At 44.8% G+C, this 11,830-nt stretch overlaps 1 protein-coding gene across 1 annotated transcript; it reads left to right on the top strand.

Moving 5' to 3' along the window:
* Window positions 1-494: 494 nt before the first annotated feature.
* tsr1 (TSR1 ribosome maturation factor) lies at window positions 495-8,077 on the top strand. The gene is made up of 15 exons (XM_053422533.1): window positions 495-670; window positions 1,522-1,625; window positions 1,710-1,938; window positions 2,473-2,607; window positions 2,742-3,190; window positions 3,579-3,723; window positions 4,142-4,332; window positions 5,700-5,911; window positions 6,041-6,203; window positions 6,287-6,397; window positions 6,526-6,658; window positions 6,825-6,941; window positions 7,097-7,237; window positions 7,341-7,415; window positions 7,800-8,077. The coding sequence occupies exons 1-15, from the start codon at window positions 553-555 to the stop codon at window positions 7,976-7,978; spliced, it is 2,502 nt and encodes an 833-aa protein (XP_053278508.1). The 5' UTR covers window positions 495-552; the 3' UTR covers window positions 7,979-8,077.
* The last annotated feature ends 3,753 nt before the right edge of the window (window positions 8,078-11,830 follow it).

Below are 11,830 nucleotides of genomic sequence, written 5' to 3'. Positions count from 1 at the left end.
TGCAGGCTGTACTGGAGGCTGTACATTTAGTTTGCATGCCACAGACAAATGAGCATGGAAGGGGAGAGAGTCACTTCGGCCACATACCAGTATAGCCAGCAACCACTAGCTACAACCACAGCAAAGAGAAGGACTGAGACTCACAAGTTCCTTATATAGTCTGTCTGATTAAAGGAGGAGACAAGGCTGGGGCTGCGTTCAGAACTGCAACACACATAGACTGTATTTATGAAGGCTGCACACTATGTTCTCCCACAGTGAGGATTCTTCCCCACCACATCCGATATACAGTATCTACTCTCATCTGGTGCAGCTTATCATATACGTGTATGAGTGAGGTTCTGTATCTCTTTGTCTGTGCAACATATTTAAACGTATTAAGTAAACGCTTTGTGATGATGTAATATTCATTCAAGTCAAATCATGTGCAAGGTATCAAGACGCTCCCAAATTACACCCCGGGCCTTTATTTTGAAGGGGGTGGGAAACTCACCGGTAACCCCGGAAGCAGGAAGTGAATTGTCTGGGCTTTCCTCCCCACATGGCAGAAAAATGTCTGCTACTGAGGAAAAACAACAAGGCCACAGAGCCGGCGGTTACAAACAGAAGAACAAGGGACACAAACATGGCAAGCACCGAACGAAAGGGGAAGTCGATAGAGAAAACAAAGGTGAGTGGGTTAGAGCGGGTCGCGAACAGCTGATGTTAGCTGTGTTGTGTTAGCATGTGGCCGCGGCTCTGCAGACACACGTGTTGACTTCTGGGTAGCGATCACGTACCCTCGGTTGTCACATGTGAATCTGGGCGTGAAAACGGGACCTTTTAATGGATTTAGTCACATTTTATAGACTTAATCTAAAGCGTTTAAAGCAAAACTTTACATCCATGCACCTCAGTCAACTAATAATTGAATTTAAATCACCTGATGACATATTATACATGCTATGCCAGACTTTGAATTAGCACCATGACGACTAAACGAAACAATCACGCAATGACATACTAATGTTAAACTTCTGTGATGTTATAGTTTGAATGAATACTTACTTATTACTGGCTGGATATGAAACATTGCAGTTAACAAACCTTTGAGGATCCCAATGAGCAGAACTGTGTGTATTACAGAAGGGAGCAGCTGCAAATGAGACAAATGAGTTAAAACCATTCAGATTTTAAAGAGCAAATCATTCACAACTATTGTCAGAAATGCTGTAAGTTCACAGGGAAATATTTGTGCACCAAATCTGAACTCAACTGTCTATGAAGTTATTTTTAAAAGATTATGTGTAAGAAACATAAACCATCCCTCTCTTTCATGGTTGGTTGTTGGGGAAGAACCATTGTAATGCAATCTGCTACAGAATTATAAACTAAATCAACTCAATGCGACTAAGAACATTTTCTAATTATAATCTTCTTAAATTAAAGGCAGCCCTTGTTGCGGTGGACTGCACTAAACTCTATCCATTTTTTTCATTGTAACATCAGTCAAAACTTGCTTTGTGTTGATCTGTCCCACAGGCAGAGTGTCGGTGACAGCTCTTACCAAGAAACAGAGGAAGGAGCAGAGGAAGATGGACAGAAGACACAAAGCCAACCAGCTACGCCGGAACAAGAAAGACATGGTATTATTTTATTTCACACAAGGATCAGTTTTGCTTGACTTGCAGATCGCTGCTGCAGAGATTTCACATACGTCCACTGTTTAGGTCCTGACAGAGAAGCGGCGGCTCGGCAGCAGGGACGGCCCTCCTCATCTGGTCGCTGTGGTGTCTCTTCACGCTGGTGTGGACGCCGGTGCTGTCACCAAACTGCTGCGTGGAGAGGGCGCCGGCGGACTTCTTCATCAGGAGCAGTGTATCACCGGAATCACTGACAGCTTTGGACTGATTCTGCCCCGGTTTAAACAAAGGTTCACGTTTCTGAGTTACAGCACAGGTCAGTATTGCGTGAACAACACTATTGTTGAAATAAATTAAATGAATGCTGTTATGTCCAGCACAAATATTGTTTTATAATAGATATACACTAATTTGTATTCATATTTAGTATGTGGATATATAAAAAAAATGACTTACTCAATGCCAGCATATTTCTCTTTTTGCATATTTTAAGAGCAATGCTGTGTAATACCTAATTTATACAACAAATACATTTTTCACTTAAGTTACAAACGTATGAACTTCAGGTCGCGCATCACTGGGAATATAAGAGAATATCTTTAAACTCAAACAATAACACAGTCACACTGGTAATCAAATCAAATGTTTCCCTGTTTAACACAGTGAAATGTGAAAGAAAGTGATTAAGTTGGATATATTGGCAATATTCAATTTTAAATGAATGTAAAATCTTATTACAGGGCAATTTTTAACAGAGATTTAGAGATTGTACGGTGTCACATACCTTGTTGTACTACTTTTGTATTAGATGAACATTTACTGAAGCTTGTCTCATTGTTTCCTTTGACAGCCGACATGCACTCCCTGCTGGATGTGGTAAAGATTGCAGATAGTCTTCTCTTTGTTCTGGACTCCACTGAAGGATGGGACAGCTATGGAGAGTACTGCCTCTCCTGCCTGTTTGCCCAGGGCCTCCCCAGCCATGGTGGGTATCTATACCTGAACAACCTGGAGCCTTCAGACTCCACCGTTGACACTGAGATAGAGTTTATTCATAATTTGAATGTTGTACACTTTCTCAACCCATGTCTTCTCTTTCTCTGAATTGGTTCCATATAGCCTTGGTGTGTCAAGGTGTGTTCGATCTCCCCATGAAGAAGAAGATTGACTCGAGGAGAGCTTTGTCAAAGATCACAGAGGTCCGTTTCCCCGACACCCGTCTCTTTGCTCTGGATTCAGAGCAGGATGGCATTTTACTTCTCAGACACCTGGGCACTCAGAGACAGAGGAAGCTCGGTTACCGCTCCAGACGATCACATATGTTGGGTCAGAATATCACCTTCACACCGAACAGCCCTGCTGAGGGTACAGTTGGAAACACCGGCCTGGGAACTCTCTGTGTCTCTGGGTATGTCCGTGGTCGTCCTCTACGGGTTGACAGACTGGTGCACATCTGTGGACATGGAGACTTTCAGCTCAGTCAGATTGACGCACCACAAGATCCTCTTCCCCTCATATTCACCTCCAGACCAGTGAAGCTGGGCAAGGGAGGAGACATAAACATGCTGGTAAGAGCTTTTACTTCATCAAATCTCTTATATTTTCAACTGTACAGCTGTAATTGGCTAGAAATAAGATGTTTCTTCAAATTTATTATATTATTTGTTAGGTAATCCATCGAATAAATGCTAAAGAATAAATTATCCAAACACAGGAATTGTCTCTTTTCACATAAAACAGTCTTAAGTTTGTACCATAAGTTGACACCTCACATAAGAAGAGGTAGTTTGTTCAACCATGTCTCTTTATGCTGTTTCTCATTCTTGAGAAAAATTTAATATCACTTTTCCTGTTGTGTATGAATGAGAAGGGTGGCTCACTGTCAGATGGCAAAATTAATTCAGTAATGTAAAAGCCCTCAATGTAGTTTAAATGAGTCGTCTGTGTCTCCCACAGGATTCGATTGAAGACGAGGCTCCGGTGCGGGTGCTCATGAAAGCCGACCCCTCCAGCAGGGAGAGTCTTCAGAACGAGGCGGACGTGGATCCCATGGACGGAGAGCAGACGTGGCCAACGGAGACGGAGCTGCTGGAAGCTGAAGGTGCAGACACAGAATTATATGTATTACATGATGCAGTCGGTGTAGGAGTTGAAGAAGGTTCAACTATACAAAACGATTGAGTATAGTCAGACGCACTTTTTAGTGAGAGGTCCGGTTGTTCTGCGTATTAACACCCAATTGTAACAGGTGATCTTGAGAATCCTTCAACTGACTGGAAACTGGTTTTGAACGAGATTTGATAATAAACACAAACAATGAGTCAAATAAGAAACTTTACAAAGGTCTTATATGAGTAAAAAGAAAAAACACATGATGCGATACAACTTAAAATCATTTTTACCGACCGTAAACTAGTTAAGTAGTATTATGTGTGTGTTTGGCTTTAAAATAAGTTTATGTTTGCCACAATAAGACGTCGGTCTAAATGTTTCTTTCGCCGCTTCTCTTTGCTGTTCAGAGGCCAGGAAGAGCAAACGTGTAATGAAGGTTCCCAAAGGAACGTCGGACTACCAGGCCACGTGGATTGTTGACGAGGATGATGAGGAGGAGAATGGAGAGATAGATGAAGAAAGCAGTGCTGATGATGACGATGATGACGACATGTTGGACGAGGCAATGGATGGCGAAGATGACGAGATAAACTCTCAGGTACACATAGAAGCATTTTGATTGACAGTTTCAGTAAAGATTCAGCCTGAACACACCTTTGTTTGTCCAGCTGCTTCTTGTTGTCACAGCAGACTGTGTAATCTCAAAGAGGAAGACGAGGACAGTCGTATTTGGACGAGTGATGTGTGAGTGTCGGTGGTTCCGGGGCCGGAGCACTGCATACGTGACCCGTGGTCTGTGCACCTCGCCGCTGACAGGCACTGTTTGTTTTGTCTGTCTCTGGGCTGTAGTGCCAGGCTGCCACAACAATAGTGTTTGGAGCAGGAGTCCCAGGAGAAGCCTCCTCGCTTCCTGTCCTGTGAAAAGAGCTTCCTGTCTGGAACGGAGGGAGCGGTTCGACCATTTATTTATTTCCAGAGCTGCTTGAAACGGAGTCGGGGGAAGCTCACCTTGTGCAGCGGGTGCATTGCGACCTGTAATTGTTATTAGCATGCGTTTGATGTGAAGGCTGGCGCACAGGAATACATATTTCGGAGAGAGGACAACAATAGGGAAAAGGGCACTTCAAATGATAATGATTATTATTACTGCAGCAGGGATGTTGTAGGGGGTTGTGAATCAGCCCCATGCTGAGAGCTTCCCCCTCATGTGTCTGGCTCCTCCTGTAATTCACCAGTAATGGGAGCACTGTACCGCATGTCTTCTTTGATGATTCGTTTCCTCACACAAATACATCTCCCCGTGGAAGCTGTCTTTCTACATGTTCTTAGAGAGGTTGTCTGGAGGAGCCGGAGACTGACGCTTGTTGACACACTGGGAAGGGCGCAGCATTTAAATATATGCAAACTAAGGCTTCCCACAGTTTGAATCCTGGAGGCTTCTTATCGCAATCACACAGACGTATGCAGATTCAAGTACCATTATGCACAGAACCAATCTCCTTTTTAACACTGTTTCTATTGTGGCTGGGCTGGTCTTGTTTATGTTTGGCTGCCTTACAATAACCGTTTCTATTCTTAGAATCTCTTTGACTGCCCTCGGGTTCTCAACATGTTCGTCTGGTCATTGTTTGTAGAATATTGAGGCTGCATTTGTTTTATGGGCGCAATGCAACAGCGGTTTAGCTTTAATATGAAACAGAACAGCAAGAGAATACCAGAGGCACCTGTTCATCCACTTACTTCTGCAGTTGGTATATGGATTTGTTCTCTAGTGACCTGTTACTATGCTTCATACTGTTAAAATATATTCTCAAACGGAAACTGCTTCTTTTATGGCCAGGGAAAGACATGAGATATGTTTGCAGTAAAAGAATCAGGGCTATTTTCGCTTTTGGTGTCTTCTGTCCACGGGGCTCAATTCTACATTATATTAAAACCGATTTTTTCTATTTCCTCTCTGCTCAGGACGCTGGTTCATGTGGTTCAGAGGAGGAGGAAGAAGAGGAAGAGGAGGAGGAAGTGTGCCCCACCGAACGAGTTGGAGCAGATCAGCTCTACGATGAGCACTTGGACGAGACTGCAGAGGTAGAAGGCCTGAAACGCTACCGGGAGGCTCGAGCCAATGTGCATTTTCCTGATGAGGTGGACACACCACTCCAGTCGTCAGCTAAAAACAGGTCAGTTCTGCTGCTTCTGGTGTGACAGAGTTTGTGTGTTTCGGTTCGTAGGAACAAATGTTGAGATCAGTTTCTATATAAAGGTTGATCATTGCCATATTTGATCTTGTTGCTGTCCTGTGTGTTTAGGTTTCAGCGCTACAGAGGTCTCAAAAGTTTCCGCTCCTCGCCCTGGGACCCCATGGAGAACTTGCCTGCCGACTACTCTCGCATCTTCCAGTTCAAGAACTTTGAACGCACTCGCCACCGCATTCTGGCTGAGGCTGCAGAGGAAGAGGAAGAGGGAGCCATGGTAAAAAGAAAAGAAATTAAAGATCCATGCACTTCTTTATTTTAGATTTGTGGCTTCATCAGGTGCTGCTCCTCTTATTTCAGGCGGGCTGGTATGTTACACTGCACATCATTGACGTGCCTTTGTCTGTGATGGAGAGCGTGCAGTCAGGCAAACCTCTGGTGCTGGTGTCCCTCCTGCCCCATGAACAGAAGGTATGATTCACAGTTCTGACCTCTGAAAGCCTTTGTGTCTGATATCATAACTTTCCATTTGAAACATAGTCAATCTGACCGTTCACTTTTATTGTTATGGACTTGTCTGCCCTCATCATTTCCCACAGATGTCCGTGATGCATGTCTTGGTCAGGAGACACCCCTGCAACACTGAGCCCATCAAATCCAAAGAGGAGCTGGTGTTCCACTGTGGATTTCGGAGGTTCAGGGCCTCTCCCATCTTCTCTCAGCACACCACAGGTGAAGCATGCCCACACACAAACCTTCATTTCTTCTCAACGAAACAATAATATGAGCAGGAGCATTGTGGGTGTGAAGATCTGAAACTGACAGATTTGGCTGCAGGATATACTGAACAGCAGAAAATGAATGACTGAGCACTGAACTCGGCTCTGCTCTCCTCTAGCTGACAAGCACAAGATGGAGCGTTTCCTCAGGCCAGATGCCCCCACTGTGGTGTCAGTGTACGCCCCCATCACATTCTCCCCTGCAGGAGTCCTGCTGTTCAGACAGCACAATGACGGTGAGAGGAAGAAGGAAAAGTCATGCTTGTGCTTGAAAATATGTAGATTGCTGCCTTGGTTTCAATCTTGTAACAATCCATTCTGTGGACTAACTTTGTTTATTATCCACTTCAGTGAATTCTCTACAGGTAGTTGATCTTTTTGTGTCTTCCAGGCATCCAGGACCTGGTGGCTACAGGCAGCCTGCTCAGCTGTGACCCTCGGCGTGTGGTGCTGAAGAGGATTGTGCTGAGCGGACACCCGTTCCACATAAACCGGCGCTCTGCGGTCGTCCGCTACATGTTCTTTAACAGAGGTGAGGGGACGTTCCCATGGCTGCAGAATATTACTCCACACTCGACTTCTCTGTGGTTTTCATTCCTGTTTTGTTGCTCTTTTGTTTTCTCTCTCTCTGTCAGACGACATCATGTGGTTCAAGCCGGTGGAGCTGCGAACCAAGTGGGGTCGGAGAGGTCACATCAAGGAGGCTTTAGGTGAGAGAGAATTTAAAAACAAGAAGTCAGCATACATCTGCCAAAGGCCAATAGTATAAGACACCCATTAATATCAGTCCCTAAACATTCCTGATATTTATAGTTCATTGGCGAATCAGTGTAAATGTCATACAACCAATCTTGTTAAAGAAAGTAACAAAAAATCTCTGGATCTGCACCTTAATGTAATGGGTTCTTCCTTGGCTCATGCCCAACCCCTCAACAGATCATAGAAATCAGTAGTTTTTGCCTGATCCTGTTTACAAACAAACAAACAAACAAAACAGACAAACACACGTCATCCTCGGCGGGGGAACTTAAACTTGGTTTGAGCATCACTTTTTATGTACTGTCTAATCTCACCACCGTATTTTATGTTTTCAGGAACACACGGCCACATGAAGTGTGTGTTTGATAATCAGCTGCCCTCTCAAGACACTGTGATGATGAATCTGTTCAAGCGGGTGTATCCTCGCTGGACGTATGACCCCTACGTGCCCTCATCTTTACCCTGGGTCAAGAGAGAGGTACCCGTGGAGGAGGACGACTCTGACATGGAGTAGTGGAGGGACAACAGTGCGAGAGACGTACAACCTGTATTAACAGAAATATTCAACATCAGTTTGTTTGTGCAATGTGTATTAAATACAACAATTTTGATCCAAAGTATCTCCTGTTTGTTCTTCTTGAGTTTCAAACTTGCTGCAGAGTCTACTCTGTCCACTAGATGGCAGTGATGAATAAGAAATGATAAAGTTTCCTCAGTGTTTTGTCGAGCAAATCTGTTTGAAATAGGTCAAAAATATTTCAGTGACTAGGCGTGAACAAACGTTTGTGTGTGTGTGTGATTCAACAAACATGGAGGACCGTTACCACAACAACTGGCAGGTCAACGATAGTTTTTACATGCGTCACTTTTTCAAGTCCATTTCACCGGCAGCTCTTTGAAGTCGTGCAGATGTGGCTCAAAGTCTGCAGCCACATTAAAACATACAAAACAGTTATGTAGATAATGTTTGTAGATATCAAGGGGCTTTAATCAAGGAGAAAGAACCCACATGTTGTACTTAAGACCAACAATTCCTGTCGATAATCTCAATGAACGACTTGTGGCCCTAAAGCTTTGACAAATGGCAGCTGTCAGATTGAGTTATTTGCATAATCTTTTATCACAAACATGCATCGGTGGACTTTAGGCTACCAAGACCTTATTAATCATCGGTCTTCATACAGTATGAGGCACAAAAGTCATTTCTGGTGGAACTATTTAAGTTGCATGGCACGACCAACATTGGTGTAAAGGCGAGGGAAGAAACAAAACGGCCTTTAAAGCAACAGTTTTCCCTGTACCCTGTATTTACAAGTGGTCTACCTAAAATTGTACGAGCACCTAAAAATAGCAGTACTGATATTACTTTGCCTGCTACAAGCGGTACACACACAGTTTCTCTCTCCATGGTGGTCTTCTTGCCCTGACCCGAAGCCTCCTCTTTAGCTCTTGTCAACACGTTGTGACCTCGCTGTTGTTTTCAAGCTAAAAGTCGAAGTGCTCCACAGTTCTGCATCCTCCCCTGCCCCGAGCTCCTCGCAGAGGAAAACACAGATTCATCATAAAACTGAGTTCTTGCATGTTTGCTGCAACATGATTCATCTCGGGGGCTCTGCTGGGACTGCACCACAGAGGCATGCCAATATGTCTGGGAAAGCTGAAGGTGAAGACTTCGGGACGGAGAGGAGAACATGATCCAAGAAACGAAGAGGGGAGCGAAAGTTCACCCTGTGCATTTTCATTTGATTACAGTGGAAAAAAGATAATACAATCGGGTAAGACGGATTTCACTAATGCCCATGGGGGGGGGGGGGGGGGGGAGGGAGGCGGGCATGCTGGGAGCTCTGGACAGTTTTGTGGTAACACTCAATTTATTTTCAACTTGACTGTTTTTTTTTTTTGCACACGTATCAAGGCAAGGGCACAGTGATGTGTTGAACACATCTTGTTAAGGCTGAGGGGAGGGGGCCTGGGAGCTGTGCTTGCCAGCAGTTCATGCTTAGAGGGGGGGGGAATTCAATACCCCCATGATGGAGAATGCTCTCAAAGTAAAACATCTACAAAAATGGAACTGGATTTACGTGCATGCAGGACATTTCTCAATGTGAAACAGATACACATTTAGCTGTTTGGGGACCAACTGCGACGCGGTGAGACTGAATCCTCCCGATAAGTGAAGTGTGTGTTTGGCACAAGCCACTGTCAGAAGACGTGAACGCTGGTGACTTAGTGTTGTTTGGATCAGGAATGTCTTGCGGTTCCGAGTTCACTGCCACCACACTAAGTTGGCTCCCACTGGAAGATATAATGGGTGAGAGATTTTTTTTTTTTTCCATTGGATGTGGATAAAGAAAGGAAGGGAGAGAAAAGGGACAGAGAGGGAGTGAGAGATAAGGGAAGAGCCAGATGATGTTCAGCATGAATAAAACCAGAAGTGGTGGGAGGAAGCAGTCAAAGGAATGCAAATGGGGGGATGCACAGAGAAATTAAAATCAAAAAAGTTAGTGGGTGAGAGAGAGAGAGAGAGGGAGAGAGAGTGAAATGGAGGAGTGTGAGAGTCGGAGGCGGTGTGGGCGAGGGAGGAGGAGAGCAAGAGTGGCTGGCGTTTATGGATTGCAGATGTGGCGCTGTGGGGTTTTGGCAGGGGCCGTGCGCGCCAGAATCCTGCACCGGCTGGGTGGCACCGGGGTGAGAGGGAGGTCACCGCACCGCAGCACACAGCCCATAAAACACTGAGAGAAGTGGGGGAAAGGAGAGGGAGAATGGCTCTGAAGTACACACCAGCCCCGGGCACCATGGGGTGAGCAGATCACAGATTTTAGTTTCACGCGTGCACGAGCACATGCAAACAACGTGCACGTGTTGAGTCAGGCCAACGATGAAGCCACAGGTTGATGCGTCAAACAGCACACAGGTCAGAGGTCATCTTGTGTTTGATAAGGATGACACCTTTCCCAATCAGATCAAAATCATCACACCATCTCCGAGAAATGTTTCTGTGCACATTAACACATTAATGCTGCATTTATGATACAATGCACACACAAGTACCTCAGCCCGATGTTGCACAGCTCATGTTTGCACTTAAGCTGCACATGCCTGCACTTCATTCCATAGAGCCTACTGTTGTTGCACCTATCCTAACCATATATATATATTTCTTCCTTCCTTCCTCATACTCTTTTTGTCTTTGTTAAATCGCAAACAATTTTCTTATCGTATCTAGAAGGCGTTTCAAAGCACTTTGTACTGTGTACTGTTGGTTTATGTGACAAATAAAATGTGAATCTGTATTTTTCTTTCTCCTGTAACACAATCATGTTGTTCGGCCTTGGCAGAGGAATGTGCTCCACCGAGTGCCATCCTGGTTTTACACTCGTTTTGAGCCGCTATGTGCAGATCATAGAAGACTGCCTGTTGCATGGTGAGCACGTGCTGATGCAGTCAAAGTAGTAACTACACAAATTGAGATGCATTAATAGTACAATGGAGCCATTCTGACAAAACAGCTCCCCCTGTGGAGAATCCTAGATCCGCTAAATATGAATGAGTGAGTTTGTGAATGAGTGAGTTTGCTCCATTTGGCGCTTTGTGTATTAAAGCATATGACACACAACAGTGTCTGTATTAATTATTGCAAAATAGAAAACGCTTCTATCTCAGGTTGTTACTCAGTCAAAGAGGTTTTTCCAAACTCTGGTAAAAAACTGAGTGTTGACTTTGTTGCAACATAAAACCATATGACAGGATTAGTATCAAACAGTAAAACAATCTTTTACAGCCTCATGTGTTTCTGGAAAAGTGAAGCTTTATACCACTTTGCCAGTAAAAACCTTTGAGTAACATCACATGGACTCGCCTATTAAAGTCGATGCCGCCTGACAATACTTTCATATTAGGTCAGCTCTGTTTTTCTCCTTCTTTTGTGATATCCTCCCTTCCCTCTCTTGTTCCCCCCTTTTCTCCCTCTTAGCCTGGTCCTGACTCCCTGGTTCCTGGGGCCTGGCCAAGGCGTGTGTCCCTGGAGGAGCCGGAGAGGAGATGGAGAGAGGGGGCAGCAAGGGGGTGCGGAGACCGACTCCAAAACCACAGCTGCAGCAGCCTCTCCTCTCCTCTCCCCGAATGCCTCCCCCACTGCCTGGCACACTCCCCAGCCCTGCCATTAATTAGAGGGGAAGGGTATATTAGTGCGTGTGTGTGTTTGTGTGTGAAGAGGAGAGATGCTGACTGTGTGAGTGGCTGACTGCGTGTTTATGTGTATCTCTGTGTGAGCTAATAGGGAGCTGGATGGGACGGTATGGTATGGGGACTTAGGATCTCACAACAAAGTTGGAGAGTTCACCCAGAGAACAAAAGTGGGAGGGAG

This window comes from Pleuronectes platessa, chromosome 5, assembly GCF_947347685.1.
Source record: "Pleuronectes platessa chromosome 5, fPlePla1.1, whole genome shotgun sequence".
Classification (NCBI taxonomy): Eukaryota; Metazoa; Chordata; class Actinopteri; order Pleuronectiformes; family Pleuronectidae; genus Pleuronectes; species Pleuronectes platessa.
Note: the sequence above shows the minus strand (reverse complement) of the source record. Positions and strands in the feature narration are given on the sequence as shown.

Excerpts from the sequence above, each read along its gene's own strand:
- tsr1 (XM_053422533.1), top strand. The coding sequence starts at position 553 with ATGTCTGCTACTGAGGAAAAACAACAAGGCCACAGAGCCGGCGGTTAC. Across the intron at positions 1,939-2,472 it reads GTTTCTGAGTTACAGCACAG|CCGACATGCACTCCCTGCTG; the intron begins GTCAGTATTGCG and ends TTCCTTTGACAG. Across the intron at positions 3,191-3,578 it reads GAGGAGACATAAACATGCTG|GATTCGATTGAAGACGAGGC; the intron begins GTAAGAGCTTTT and ends TGTCTCCCACAG.